The sequence below is a fragment of the Phacochoerus africanus genome, chromosome 2 (assembly GCF_016906955.1).
Source record: "Phacochoerus africanus isolate WHEZ1 chromosome 2, ROS_Pafr_v1, whole genome shotgun sequence".
In the NCBI taxonomy this organism is placed as follows: Eukaryota; Metazoa; Chordata; class Mammalia; order Artiodactyla; family Suidae; genus Phacochoerus; species Phacochoerus africanus.
Window position 1 is genome coordinate 37,760,325 of NC_062545.1, and position 16,371 is coordinate 37,776,695.

Genomic DNA, 16,371 nt, shown 5'->3' on the forward strand with positions numbered 1-16,371 from the left:
ACACACCTGCCCACAGATATTTATCTCCACTTTCATCAAGAATTGAAGGCTTCGGAGTTCCCGTCATGGCTCAGTGGTTAACGAATTCGAGTAGGAACCATGAGGTTGTGGGTTTGATCCCTGGCCTTTCTCCGTGGGTTAAGGATCCGGCGTTGCCGCGAGCTGTGGTGTAGGCTGCAGACGTGGCTTAGATCCCGCGTTGCTGTGGCTCTGGTGTAGGTCAGCGGCTACAGCTCCAATTGGACCCCTAGCCTGGGAACCTCCCTATGCCACCGGTGTGGGCCTAGAAAAGACAAAAAACAAAACAAAAACAAAAACAAAAAACAAAAGAATTGAAGGTTTATTTTATGCTTTAAGCAAGAAATGATAACTAAATTAACTTCTATGTATTACTGTCCTCAGCAAATAATTTACCCTATGTTTAAAATTATTTTTATATATGTGTTTCAGTGGATATCTGGAGGAATTATTAGAAGAAACAATAATGAGGAAAGTTTTAAAAAATGCCATGAGTAACTCTCAGTTCTTTACTTAGCTCACTGTACCAATTCTCCATAACACAGTGATTTTTAGAAAGCAAAGAGATATGCAAAGCCTTCAAAGACATGGTTAAAAATAAAATGAACCTGGAATTCTTGCCTGCCTATAAAATAAATAATACATGGGGGGCAAAACCAAAACAATTCCAGAGATGATAAAGATTCCTCTGTTCCTTTTCTGGGACCATAACTTAAGGAAGCACTTCATTAAGTGAAGGTGCAAGTCAAGGAAAGACAATGTTAGCACATATGAAAAAGTATAAGAAATCTGAGAGAAAGAGATGGAAAGAAATCAGTCCAATTTAGAATAGAAAGCTGGCTGGCTTCAAGAACATTTTCAAAAAATAACAATGGAATAAATACCAAGCAATAAAATTCCTGAGGAGCTAAATATTAAATGACATGATAAATAAAGTGAGTATTTCAAACCCAATAAGGAAGAAAGAAAAACAATGAGAACTTTCAGTAAAAACAAAACAAAATGAAAGGCATGTAAGTTCCAAATATGAGGCATAACAAAATGTGGCATGACTGCAACTGACAGTGAGCGAAGATGAAAGGGGCATTTTTCCTAGAAGTTGTGATCTCATAGACAAGGGAATGTAATCCTCATTCCATAATGATATATTCTTGACTATGTAAACACCCAATTGGTTTTCAAATATTAGAATCATCCTTTAGAAAAAACAAAAGTATTAACCATTATATTACAATAGAATGTGAGTGTTATTAAATCAGACAATATAAAAACAAAGGCTTACGAGAAAGGGGAAACAGAAGAAGCAGAAAAAACTGTGAGAGGGCTAGATCCTCAGTTATCATCTGAAATTGTTAGACTATTGAACAGAGGTTTTAGGACATTATTTAATGGCAAGAGATAATCTAAAGAACTAAAATAATACCTATCAAAAACTGGACGGATAAGAAAGAGAAGGGACAGAAAAGGGGAATGAATCTTCATCTGCCATGTCAAATATGGTTGCCTCTATAAACTATAGGGCAAAAAACAAATAAGACGCTGAATTCAAAACTATTTGATGTCTCCTGCTATGTTAGCTTCGTAAAGCCATTACTCTGATAACTAACTGTCCTCTAGTGTACAGTTTTTCTTCATTATAGGGAATTTCAAATATATCTTTCAGTCTTATGATTGATTTATTGTGACAAATTCTTTGAACAGTTCAATTCTTATTCCTCAAGGTAGAGCTATACTACAGATTAGCCCCTAATGTTCTATTTTCTTCCTTCTTCTTTACACACATTCCTTGACCCCATACCCTATGTTCTCAGAAATCTCTAGAGGCCAGTTTTCTCCTCCTTCCCGTTCATCTCCCCCGTTTCCCCTCTGTGACTGTATACTGCTTAGCCTGCTAATAGCTCAGATGTCTCCCCATCCTAAAAAATCCTTCCTTTAATTACACATGACCGTCTAGCCAGTGATTACCCTCACTCCTCCATTTTTAACCAACAGTCTTAAAAGAATACCCTATACTCACTGCTTTTCTTACTCACCTGTCAGTTCGTCCTCAATGGACTGCAACCCCATGTCACGAAAATATTCAGATCAACTGTGTTTCTCTAGGAAACCATTCATTCAATAAATATTTATTTGTTCATTGATAAAATCTGACATGGCTTCTGCCCTGAAGGAACTTTTAGTCTAAGGTGTAGATAGATGTAACCAATTATACAAATAAATACACGCATAAGCTATGATAAATGCTACCGCAGGAAAAAAATGAGGTATGAAAAGAAAACTTAATAGAAGGAGCTTGATCTGGTTTAAGGCTCAGAAGACACGTCTCTAAGGAAGTGACAACTGATCTGAGAAATGAAGAACAAGTTCACCAGTTAGGAAGACGCAGAGGTAGGGAGACCATTCCCAGTGGAGCATATTCAGAGAACTGTATTCATGAAATGAGAAGTAACTTGTACCGGCCCTATCGCAGCATTTCTCACTCTCCATTTTAAAACTCGTTAACTATCTGTCTCTCTCTGTTCCAACCCTCTACTCTTTCAGTTGATGAGATCTATCTTATTTGCTTTTTATTAAAGGGATTCACACAGATCCTGTCACGTAGCATGTTTTCAATAAATAGTTATTAAAAGAACAAGTGAGTATTACCCATGACCCTTTAATCGCCAAATCCAATGAACATGTTTTTAATTCTTATTTTTTCTGCCTCTCAGTGTCATTTAATCAGCCGATCACTGATTAAATCAGCTGGTCACTTCCCTCTGACCTTTGATATACTCTGGCTTCAATGATACTTTTTTTTTCCAGGTACTCCTCTTATCTCTTTTAGGTTCTTGTTTCTTAACTTACCTCTTAGTTCTGATCATGAATCACCACTTTGCACATACTCTTTGGGTGATCTCTATCATACTCAAATGGTTTCAACTTCCCTCCACTGGCTCTCATTTCTTTTTTCTTTTTGGTCTTTTTAGGGCTGCACCTGCGGCATGTGGAAGCTCCCAGGCTAGGGGTTGAATCAGAGCTACAGCTGCTGGCCTACGCCACAGCCCCAGCAACTCCAGATTTGAGCCATGTCTGCGACCTCCGTCACAGCTCATGGCAACGCCAGATCCTTAGGCCACTGACTGAGTCCAGGGATCGAATCCGCAAGCTCATGGTTCCTAGTCGGGTTCGTTACCACTGAGCCTCAGTGGGAACTTCTTCATTTCTTAATTTTCATTGTGTACCTGACCCCTGAGCTGTAGAGTTTGTAGCAACTGTCTGGGGCCGTACACATTTGTATGCCCTACAGTCATTTCAAAATCAAATAAGCAAAACCAAGCTCATCAGCATTCCATGGCCCCTTAGCCCAACAACAACACTAACTTCATTCCATTATTTTATCTCAGTTTATGGTAAAACCTTCCATTTAGATACCCAAGCTAAATATCTGGTTGTTACCCTTTTCTTACTTCCTACCTCCAGCTATTCATCAAGATGAGGCAGTTTTAGCTCCAAGATATTTATCTAGTCCTTGTCCTCCTCTCCAGCCACTGACTGCTACCTTAGGTCATACAATCATCAACTACTTTCATGTAATCAATAGCAACTAAACTAAACTATAAATTGGATACCACCATTCCCCTTGTTTACAACTTTTGAGTCTGGAGGATAAAATCCAACTTTCTTAACATTGCATGCAAAGCCCAGGCTTCTGTTTGTTTCTACAGCCCCACCTTTCACCACTTCCTTCTGTGAGCCTTACTCTAAAGGAACCACAAAGTGCCCATAGCTCCCATATATAGCACTCACTTCCTGGCTCGGAGCCCTGTTCTTTTGAATGTAATACTCCCACCCCTGGATACCTTTCACCATGCCCAAATTCAATCAGTAATCCTCAACGACCTCGCTCTCCCTGGTTTCCCCAAGATGAATGGAGATGTCCCCATTGCCATGAACTCTCCTATATATTCCATGCAAATCCCTATGGAGTGCAGCAGGGCTTTATCATCTGTAGGGTGGAGACTGTGTCTCCCTTTCTGTGAGTTTTATGAGAAAAAGGACTATGTGGTACAGAGCACATAAGGGATTCTCACTAAAAGTACATATAATTGGGAAAGAAAAATGACATCCATTCATTCAACAATTTTCTATTTAGTGCTACACAGTGCCTAGCATGGCTCCAAATAATGAAGGCACCTCGAGAATGAAAATAGATCAAAATTCCTATTCTCATGATGCAAAGTATAGCCACTATTTTAAATAGGGATAAGCAATATGATGCTATGGAGAAAAAATAAAGCCTATAAGGGGATTTTACTATTTTGCTCTTGAGGTAGTAACTATGCATATGCATATATATATATATATACATGCATATATATATATATATATATATACATACATACATACATATATATATATATACATACATATATATATATATATATATATATATATACACTAATTTTGTCCTCATTCTAAAATGTCAAATAAAAAGGATAGCCATCGATTACATTTAAGCTTCACTTCATAGTTTCTTAAGTCCAAGTTTATGCTTTTTTTTTTCACTGTGGTACCTGCGGCACATGAAATCAAAGCTGCAGTCGCTGGCCCACATCACAGTCACAGCAACACTGGATCTGAGCCACATCTACCACCTACACCACAGTCCATGGCAACGCTGGATCTTTAACCCACTGAGCGAGGGTAGGGATCAAACCCACATCTTCACAGACACTAAATTGGGTTCTTAACCCACTAAGCCACAATGGGAACTCCCTAAATTTGTGCATTTTACATGGGTTCATAAATTTGACTGCTTCTTTTTGTCTTTTAATGTCATGGTACCTGAGCATTTACATGTTGAAATACATACTATTTCATTATATTTTTACTTATTTTTATTTTATATTATAATTAGGACTATATATACATTTTGCCTTTTTAGGGCCGCCCCCATGGCATATGGAAGTTCCCAGGTAGGGGTCGAATCGGAGCTGAAGCCACCATCCTACATCACAGCCACAGCAACTCGAAATCCTTAACCCACTGAGCAAGGCCAGCGATCAAACCTGCGTCCTCACAGATACTAGTTGGGTTGTTAATGCTGAGCCACAATGGGAACTCCTATATTGGTTTTTAATGAAATGTTCTATATATTCACATTATACATTTAATCTCAGGACAGTAAACAAATGTTAAAGTTATTAGGCATAAAAATAGGGCATTGGATGCAATACAATTTTCATCCTAGAAAATATTTGCCATCAGTCAGGCTCTTTTTGCTTTGGCACGCCAAGAAACCAAGTGGCAGTGATAACCACTGCTTCAAACTTAGTGACTTAAAGCAATCTGGAGAGTAAAAATTGATAATTAACAGTCAAGGAGAGGCTATTTTATTTTCTATAATAGGCACTGTTTAAAAGCAGTTGTCAGCAGTTCCCGTGGTGGCTCAGTAGTTAGAGAATCCGACTAGGAACTGTGAGGCTGCAGGTTTGATCCCTGGCCTTGCTCATTAGCGAATCCGACTAGGAATCATGAGGTTGCAGGTTTGATCCCTGGGCTTGCTCAGTGGGTTAAAGGATCCGGCATTGCCATGAGTTGTAGAGTGGGTCGCAGACGCGGCTCACTCGGATCCCGAGTTGCTGTGGCTGTGGTACAGGCCAGTGGCTACAGCTCCAATTAAACCTCTAGCCTGGGAAACTCTGTGTGCCGTGGGTGCAGCCCTAGAAAAGGCAAGAAGGCAATGAAATAAAATAAAATAAAATAAAATAAAATAATAAAATAAAATAAAAGCAACTGTCAGCCCTCAGCATGCTTTTGCAGGTGGGTGAAGTGCTAGAGAAGTGTAGGATTGTCTATTAACACTAATACCCTAAGTTCCCTTCTCAGCCACCATACGCTACACAGCCATAGCTCAGATGAAAGGGCCCACAGACATGGCTTTGTGCTAATTTGATGTGAACAGAAGCAAATTAATCATTTCTCTGAATTAGAATATTCTTGCCCAAATCATCCTATTACAGGATTTAGGAGAAGAAAATATCTGAAGGGAAATATCTTGACAGGTAAATTGCTTTAACTCCAAGTTCATAGTAAATTAAGGATGAATATCATTCACTTTCCTCTGCTTGCCTTGTGATCCAGTTACTTAACCTCTCTGAAACTGTTTCTATGTCTTGAAAGAGGGGTAATTATCCCTTTCTCACAACTTTGTTTTGAGATTTAAAGGAGACAAAAAGGTAATAACCCACATATTACTGAGCCTATCATTTTATGGTTACTGTGGAACATCTTCAGAGTTTATCAGAAGGCACTTAATAATTAAGATCTGGATGGTGTATTGGAACCTAGCATCTCAGTATCATATCTGAGGATATATATGTGTATAACTACAATGGAGAGTGATATGTAGCAAAAACAGTATGTGTTAAGATAGTACTGCTATTTTTACTACTGTGGTAACACTACAAAGAAAGAGAGCATCGTACAAAGGCATTTTTATAAATAGATGGCATATACAGAACTCAGCATTCCCTGTTCATTTCTTGGCATTTCTTTTTAAAAAAGAAAAGTGACCATCCTGTCTCTTACATTATCTCTAGTCAATGTTTTGTAAAATGTCCTAAATAGAGATATGGGATTATTTACATAAGAGAAAAATTAAAGTGGTCAGCTGTATGTCATCTAGTTGGTTAGGACTGTATTTGTATCACATTATATAAATGTTTACATAAATATTTCTCTTATCTGACATTAAGGAAGAGGGTAATTTGGGGTAGGGAATATTTGAGGAATTCCCCTTTAATTTTCCAAGCTCGAAAAAATCAACTATACGCTAATAAAGTTAAAAAAGTGAGAAAAAAGCTAACTGTTTTGAGAAATATTAACTCCAACTTTGCTTTAGTAAGCCTAGTATCTGAGCAACATTTAACTTTCGCCTGGGGAAGGAAAAAAAAATAAAACAGACAAATCCTTAGAGATTGCACAGGCAAACAGAGAAGTATAAGCAGCTCCAGAAAGCCCTGATGTTAGAGTTCTCTGTTCCCTTGTTAGATTTTATTTACTTATTTTTAATCATGGCTATTTCTAACACTTAAAAATTAAAGATAATAACATGCATGGATTTACCACCCATATTTAATAATGTTAATATAATATTTCATAAATATTTTTGAGGATATAACACTTTATATACTGCCTTTTTCACACAATTATTTTTTAACTTTAACTTCCTGCTGGCTTTAAACTGGCTTGCCTCAAATTACTGGGTAAAAGAGCCTGAAGTTATGTCCACCCCTCTTTTGAAAATACATGTGTTAAAAATATATACTCAGAGGGCAGAAATCTGGTCTTTGTGGGGTTTTGAGTGTTAAAATCCCATTTTTAAAATATTTGAAATGGAAAAACATGAGATATCTAAAACATAAAATGTAGTTAACACTAACTGACTAGCAATAAACCTTCTGAGGAACAATCAGAAGACTAGATCATTAACCATTCTTACAAAGTTCTCATCCATATGCTTGAAGGTTTCATGATTATTTTTATCTTTAATTATGCTCATTATAATATCAGACAATAATATTAGAGATTTCTAATTCTTCTTCTAAAATCTAAAATTTAGAAACATCCAGCTGGGGTTTGCTATGATCTAACACACATTTATTAATAAATTAAAATTAAAATTAAAATACGTATTTAAGAATTTCCTTTAATAAAAAAAATTTTTTTAAAAGTATGTGTTAAACAATAAAATTAATATGGTAGCTGCTTTCTGGAAAAAAGGAAAGAGTGAAATAATTACTTTGTTTTTTGGTTTTAATTTAGTTAGTGGTGTATTACTCTACCATTTAAAGAACTATCAACGTACACTTTGGAATAGTATAAGTCTTTCAAGCTCTCAAGTGAAAACATAAATTTAAAAAGTTTACACTTGAAAATGGTTAAGTGTAATATATTTTACCACAATACAAAAAAATTCTGACTCTTACTCTCATTTCCAAAATTTTTCATTAACAATTTAAAGTGTTCAAGTGGAACTGCTAACAAATGCGTTTACTTATTTGTTTTGTTTTTTATAATCTCATGTTTGCTAATTTTTAGGTGTGCAACTCTCTTTTCATTTTTCTTGACTTAGCAATTTTTTTAACCTGAGAGTTTGGCAGCTAATCTGTGCTCTGACACAAGTGTCAAAATGAATTTTTGCATAAAACTGAGCAAATATTCTAATACTTCCAACAAAATTTAAATAGACTACTTAAACTTAATTGAAACTGAAAATTATTACGAAGTAGATTTAGTTTTGTGGTAACTATTTTCCAGAAAGACATTTAAAAATTACATATATTTTGGTTGGTTAAGAATTTATACAGAATAGAAAGCATTTTTTAGGATAAAAAAGGTATCTCATAAGTGACTGAAGGAATTAAGGAAGCAATGAGATTCAAATAAGAATGGCTAAAGAAAGTTGATCTTACTATGCTGCTGTTAACTTTTCATAAAAATGTTCTATAAATGTGTTTTTAATTTTTAAAAATTAATTTAAATTTTTTTATTTAACCAAATATGTCTTTCTTTTTATTTTGGAAAGAAAGAACATACACACAAACACACTTATATCATATATATATATATAAATATTTCTTTTATAAATATTTTTCTCCTAATCTTAAAAAATCATCTATTTTATTCAGAAGTTTGATAAGTGATCTGTTTTCTACCTTTTAACTGTCTAATTTCTAGATATTTTAACTCTTGCGTCCACCCATTTCTTATATTGGTGTTTATTATGCATTAGATATCCCACATTAATTTTTTTCCAAATTAAAATCATCTAAACAAATTGTGTCCCCCTACCCACTGATTTGAATTTTTCTCTAAACATATATCAAATTAGTATCTACTGAAGCTCTTTTATGAACTCCCTGATTTTCTTGCTGTTAATTTTTCAAGAAAATTCTGTACTTGTACCAGTGAATGTTAAATGACTATGCTTTTGTGAAAATTTCAAATCCACACAAAGTTTGATAATTAATTCATTATTTTAATTAGTATTGCAAATAAACTTTTCTTTCATTAGCTTATAATTGTTATTTCTCCTATAATGATCTTTAGATTACAGTTTAATATACAGTATAGTATTCTGAAGGGAATTTAACTTATCTGAAAAATCAAAATTATTATTTATAATTGAATTTTGGCAGATAATCAGAATGAGCATTAAAATATTTGTCCTTGCATATGTGGTCAAGTTATTTATAGTGTGCTTTTTTTAATACAAACCAATTAAGTAAAAAAAAGACCCCCCCCAAAACAAAAAAAAACCCACAACCTGTTATGGATATAAAAGAAAGTAACAGAAGATGGAAAAGAAAATGTCAGGAAAGGAATTAATATTTTCAAATAAAGAGCTTATATAATCTGATAATAAAAAATATCCCTAACCTGACCTAAACAAATGGGCAGAGTATATGAACAGATAATTCAAAAAGGGGCATTTCAAACTCTAAAATACATGAATTTGTACTCAATCTAAAAGCAAACAAGACAACTCAAGATAAAAGAACAAAATATTTTTAAACTATTAAATCTGCATTTTAAAAATACTTGAAATGCTAATGAGAAATGATCATACAGAAATAGGTTCTCAAGTTTTTCTGGTGGAATTATAAATTATTTCACCTTTTTAGAAAGCAAATTGGCACCATGTACCAAATATTGAAAACACTGATATCCTTTAACCCAGTGATTCTACCTTTACAAATATATGCTTTTTAAAGGTCTAAAATATGGAAAAATACATTTTTCAAGGTAAATATCATCCACACATTATTTATAATATATAGATTTTAGAAAAATCCCAAACCCAAACAAAGCTAGCTTTGGTATCTAGTAGCAGAAGGATATTTAAGCAAATATTACATAGTTAATAAATGTGAAAACTATTTAGTAACCTAAGAAAAGTTTGACATGTTAAGTGGGAATACAAAAGATATCAAATTATCTGCATACTATGATTTAAACTCTTTTAAAATTTTATTTTTTATTCTTTATTTTTTTACTCAATGAATTTTATTACATTTGTATTTGTTTAATGATCATCACAACCTAATTTTATAGCATTTCCATCCCAAACCCTCAGTTCATCCCCCCACCCCCCAACCTGTCTCCTTTGGAAATCATAAGTTTTTAGGAAAGAAATAATGGCATTTGCAGCAATGTGGATGGACTTAGAAATTACCTTTTTTTTTTTTTTTTTTAAGGTCATTCAAATTGGGAAAAGACCTAGTATACTGGAGGGGTAGGATTCTGGATGAATTCTTTCTCTTTCTTTTCCAAATTTCAATCATATGGTACATGACCTTTATAAATAAAACAATAATTTAAAAATAAAAATAGGAATTTCCCATCATGGCTCAGCAGTAACCAACCCAACTAGTATCCATGAGGATGCAGGTTAGATCGCTGGCCTCACTCAGTGGGTTATGGGTCTGGCGTTGCCATGAGCTGTGGTATAGGCTGGAGGCTACAGCTCTGATTGACCCCCAGTCTGGGAACTTCCATATGCTGTGGGTGCGGCCCTAAAGAAAAAAAAAGTTCCCGCTATAGTGTAACAGGATCACTGGGACGTGGGTTTGATCCCCTGACTGGTACAGTGGATTAAGGATTCAGTGTTGCTGCAGCTGCAGTGTAGGCCACAACTATGTCTCAGATCTGATCCCTGGCCCAGGAACTCAATATGCTGGGGGGTGCTCAACCCCCCCACCCCCAAGAAAACAAAAAGTTAAAATAATTGTTAAAATTATGAATCTATATAAGCAAATAAACCCGTGCAGAGTACATAAATGTACTTTGGTCACAACAAAATTTTAAACACATTTGATTATTATTGAAAACATACTCATATGAAAATATATGATAATTGTTTTGTTCACCTGAAAGCATTATGTGAATTTTTTTTCATAGACTCCTAGCATCTTTTTCAGATTTATAAATGTTAACAAATTACAAGCCTTGGAATGTAAAATAAATATTAATTCATTGAGTAATATCTCCTTTTGGATTTCTATTATAAGAATGGAAAGGTTTCATGAGAGAAGATACAGTTTTATGGTTCAACAACAAAAAATCACAATCTTAAGAAAATGCAGAACTTTAAAGTCCTGTGCTTTAAAAAAATTATTCTGTGTTCAAAACAAGTCATAAAACATGACTTAAACTGACATAAATTTTATGGAACATGAAGCTCACCAGAAAGTAGGTTCTCTGCTACAAGATAGTCATGTAGACTAATTCCATAGTTCCTTGGCTCCTTTCCTTTCAGCTTTTTTAAAGGTAATTCCTTTGAAAACCCCACACTTTTAGCTATTATTTCAATTTAGAAGCAGCATGTATGCTTTCTCTTAACTTTATTTATATTTGCTAAAACTGTGGGAAGTCGTTAGTGCACTCAGTAAATTCCTTACAGTTGGGTGCTTTTTCTTTCAATACATAAGAGTCCATTTAATGTTAGATTAGGAGTTAAGTAACAATTGTATGTTTTTATGTATTACCTCAACTCATTCAGAATTTCCCTGTCATAGGAAAGTATTCCTCATTTAGAACCAGGCTCTCTGGTGACTGTTTCACTGCTTTCCAGAAGGACATAAAGTATACTTATGGACAAAGAGTTAAGCAGAATGACTTAAACAGCACTCTTAAATTCCAACTGGTCTTTAATCAGTTTGAAACTGAGCAGCAGCTCTGAATAAAGTGAAAAGGCAAGAGAAAGAGGAAAAGACCTCATTTTCTCATTGTTCAAAGGGTTAAAAAGTGTACTGAGAAATTAATGCAGTGATTGCAAGCAATCCTACAACCAAAAGGATAACTGTGGATGAAATTGCCTTCTATAGGGAAAACAAAGAAACCTTTAGCTCAAAATATCTGTAGACATCACTCTTCAGAGAACCTGGCCATCCAAACTATTTCAAAAATTTCTTCCAATTGCTAAGAATAAAGCATGTTATTTCAGGCAATGCTTTTACTTACTCTATGTACAAACTAGTATGTGAATTTGGTGTAGTTAACCTGTGCATTATATTTATGGTCATTTACATGCTTCAGAATATTTATGGTCATTTATAGGCTTCAGAATATATACTTCAGTCTGGGTTCACATGATTAATTTTTTTTTTTTTGGTCTTTTGTCCTTTTTTAGGGCCGCACCAGTGGCACATGGAGGTTCCCAGGCCAGGGATCTAATAGGAGCTGTAGCTGCAGGCCACATAGCAATGTGGGATCCGAGCCGTGTCTGCGACCTATACCACAGCTCACAGCAATGCCAGATCCTCAACCCACTGAGCGAGGCCAGGGATTGAACCCACAACCCCACAGTTCCTATTTGGATTGATCTCTGCTGTGCCACGACGGGAACTCCAACACATGATTAATTTTTAAAAATTTTCTAGTGATTCAAATTTCATTGACCTTGGTGTTGTCTCCAGGAAGGAATTGCAGAATTGTGCTTGAAAGAAAACTAGGCCCAGTTTAGACATGATTTCCAAAAATAAATTTGGCAAAAAATGGAAACCATATATGGCAGAGCATACACATACATACACACACACAATTTTTTAAAGTGAGCTTAAAAAAAAAATACTTCAAACTTCAACAGATCTCTATCCTATAAGCATCGAATTCAAAGTTTTCTGGCTGGATTTTTTTTGCTGATTTCTCTATAGGAGACTGTTTGCTGGCTGTCTGCAAGGTTGACTTTTAACATCTAGGTTTCTGCTCAACTGCCTGCTAATTACTTGCATGATTATCAAGAGAAAACTGAAAAAGAGGATTCATAAAGTCCTTATATTAGCTATTAGCTTCTACCTTAGCAGATTTACAATAAAGGAAATGGTCAGTTTAATGTCATCCTAAAGTGATAAGCAATGACAGAGGGGAAAAAAAAAACAAAGAATTTTAAGCATTCAGAGCCTACCTAATTGAGAAGTGATTATAGTACATGTTGGCAAACTAGAAACAATATTTTTATATCATTTTCATGCTGGCTTCATTCCTGTACACACATTTCTGTTTTTAAATGGAAAATAAGAATTTTGAAGTTTAAGATCCATATTTATATGTAGCCTCCTTAAATTCTGAAATGTAATGCAAATAAGAATGCACATTGTTTATATATATGAATTCATTTTAGTTATGTAATATAATTACTCTTCTAAAATGAAACTGCAAATATTCTTTTTCTCCACACCCACATCAAGTAAGTTATACACAGAATTCACTTCAATATTGGAAAGAGCATTTTTTCAGTGATATCCAGAAGCAAGGGTTTCTATCTTTTCCTCCTAAAGCTTGGCTCACCTTGCACTTTGGACACTTCTGGGCATTCCTCTGCCCATGCTCAATTTCGCTGGCCCAGTGACGCAACAATTTGTCTCCTTTTTTGTACTCCTTGCAGTTAACACCTTCGTGCCAAGGGGAGTGGCACTTAAAACACCAGACGAATTGGCAAGTGGGGCACTGGATCTGTGTAAGGAAAAGTAATGTTAAGTACTAGCAGATGTATTTAAAGTATCTAAAAAGATAAGAATGGTGATGCTTAGGGAAATTAGCTGAAAGGCTATAATTGGTCCAGACATAAAATACCTCCCCCATTGCAAGCCCAAAAGTATAATATGGTAGTACTCTTCTGTTATTAAAGGAGAGGATTCCTTTGGCATGGGTGATTTGGCTGTTTGTAGGCCACATTGGAATTGAACACTTGGGATATTCTGGAAACCAGATTTTAAGAAAATCTCTCAGAATGAAGCACAGAGTGAAATATGAAGGCTCACAACACCCCAAATCTGCACTCAGGCTGCTGCCCTTGAATCCACCTGTCCCTTGAACCAATTTCCCAGGCATTTCCATTGCTCTCCGTACCAAAGGCCACACACACTTTTATGAAATCAAAGCCCTAGAGATGCTTCATCAAATGAAAAACACTCTGGCAAATAAACAGCTACCTCAGCATCTGCTATGAAACACCATCTAAAATGGTGGATATCTCTGGTTTGCTATTAATCTAAGGGAGTTTAATTCTAGAAATAATACCAAGGATCTTATTAGAAATATATTATGTATGGTAGTCCTAAGGCTTTTACCTAGGAAACCATCAGAAGACATCTTTATATGTTCACTATGTGGAAGTGTTTGTGAGAACATGTATGTATGTTCATTGAAAATATTTGTCTTCCACTTGACATGGAAGACATTTTATCTGATTTCCTTTATTTTGAATAAGAGGAAAGTATTCCATTCTCACACAGTATTTCTGGTCCTTACTCTCTAAAAATATATGGGTATAACTTGATTTTCTCAGCCCCATTTGATTAAGGTGAATTAATAAAATGTCTCACTCTAAACAACGATAATGGACTTTGTGTTCTTGTGTATTACTTCACTGAGCATGAGTGAACTGACTGACTACATTTTGAAGATTACTTAGAATTTCTTTTGGTAAACGGTATACAATATCACAACTTTCCCTCTTTTTGGAAAACCACTTTTTTGACAATCATGGTTCCAAGGTACCTGAGTAGCAATTATAATCACACCTCTTCTAACTCAAAGCACTGCAGTATTTACTTATTTCTAGAATAGACAGTGTTCTTTTTATGCTAATAAGAGCAACAAAAATACTTTTACTTTATATCAAAACTAATTAGTACTTTGTCATAAAATTTTAAAAATCTTTTGTGTCTCTATTTACGGAAATTCTGTGATATGGTAGTGTTTGTACTGCTTCATTACATGTGTTATTTATTTTTGTCAACAAAATAATGCTGCAAAGTGGGTATAAACTTTTTTTTTTTTGTCTTTTTACCTTTTGAAGCCCGCTCCCACGGCATATGGAGATTTCCAGGCTAGGGGTCTAATTGGGTTTGTAGCCACCGGCCTACGCCACAGCCACAGCAACTTGGGATCTGAGCCGAGTCTGCGACCTACACCATAGCTCACGGCAACGCTGGATCCTCAACCCACTGAGCAAGGCCAGGGGTCGAACCCGCGACCTCATGGTTCCTAGTCGGATTCGTTAACCACTGAGCCACGATGGGAACTCCATAAGTGGGTATAAACATCTTAAGTTTACAGTTGAGGAAACTAGTGCTCATAGAGATTAAATAATTTGCCAAAGAAACATAGCAAGCATGTGTTAAGAAGACATTTAAACATAAGTTTGTCAGATTCCAAGGCCAGCATTCTTTTAACTGTGCCCAAACACTTCCTCATATTAAATAGCATTCTTGCTTTGAGGACTGAAAATCAAAATGTAGAAGTCAAAGAAGGTCATGTGGTTAATCTACTCAGTAAATCAGAATTCTACCTGACTATCAATGTACACTGAATTTTGAAAATCCTTTTCAAGATTTTACTCAGATTAGTAGATTCCCTTTTTTTTTAAGGGATTATACTATTTAGTTTTTTAAAACAATCAGCTTTACTTTTTCTGATCATTAAAGTTATTTCTAAAGTAAGAAGAATGAGTGAAAGTGGGTAACCTCCAGATAATAAAACAATGTAAAATGATCATTCAAAAACAATGAAGAAAAATAGATGTAAATATCACATGGGGCTTATATAAATGGAATTTTTGAATGTAATGAATGAAATGGGAAAGAAGTAAAAAAAGACTCTCTTTTCCTCATGCTTCTGCCACTATTTCAGAAGGGCTTGAATATTTAATTCAGTTCTCTTCCATCAGACATTGTACATAGTTCTAAATCACTGAAACAAAGAGTTTTTTTAATCAGTCAGTCTTAGGTTATATTTATGAAATGAATAGAAGGATGACTGCAACAGGTGCTTTGAAACTGGGATTAATTTGAAAGATGTCAGACATTATAAGGGTTCAAGGGTGTTCACCGCTGGCTGTGCGTGTGGCTGGATTTGGAAGGGGATTGCACTGTTACTTGACGTAGAAGCTCCCACCCTTGGGGGCTCCCGGCTACCGTCAAACCAATGTCTCTGCCCGTTACTGCTGCATCTGTGCCTTGTCACCGTGGATTCTGTGTCCCCATCTTTGCACAGCTGAGGGAACAGCCACCTACTCACTTTCCAAAGATGCTAGTGTTCGTCTCATCAATGTGTTTTTTCTATTGGCTTACTTTTAAATTAGCCCTTTTATTAGGAAATATAACGCAATTATATCCTGAAGTATAATATAAAGGTAAGTAATTACTGAACAGACATTTCATCATGTACAGCAAAAAACAGAATGGTATCAGGCCCTTACCAAATACACTCCCATGCCTCCTTCCTGAGGAAACAACTAGCCTGACTTTTATGACAATCACTTTCCTTTTCTTTACAGTTTTATCACATATTTGGAAACTTGAT

At 35.2% G+C, this 16,371-nt stretch overlaps 1 protein-coding gene across 1 annotated transcript in view; it reads right to left on the reverse strand.

Annotated features, from left to right (window-relative positions):
* Positions 1-16,371, reverse strand: part of RNF217 (ring finger protein 217) — a 118,774-nt gene that overhangs the window by 13,687 nt on the left and 88,716 nt on the right. The window contains exon 3 of the mRNA XM_047759387.1: positions 13,354-13,518. Within this exon, the coding sequence (XP_047615343.1) occupies positions 13,354-13,518 (165 nt within the window). The remainder of the gene's footprint in view (positions 1-13,353; positions 13,519-16,371) is intronic.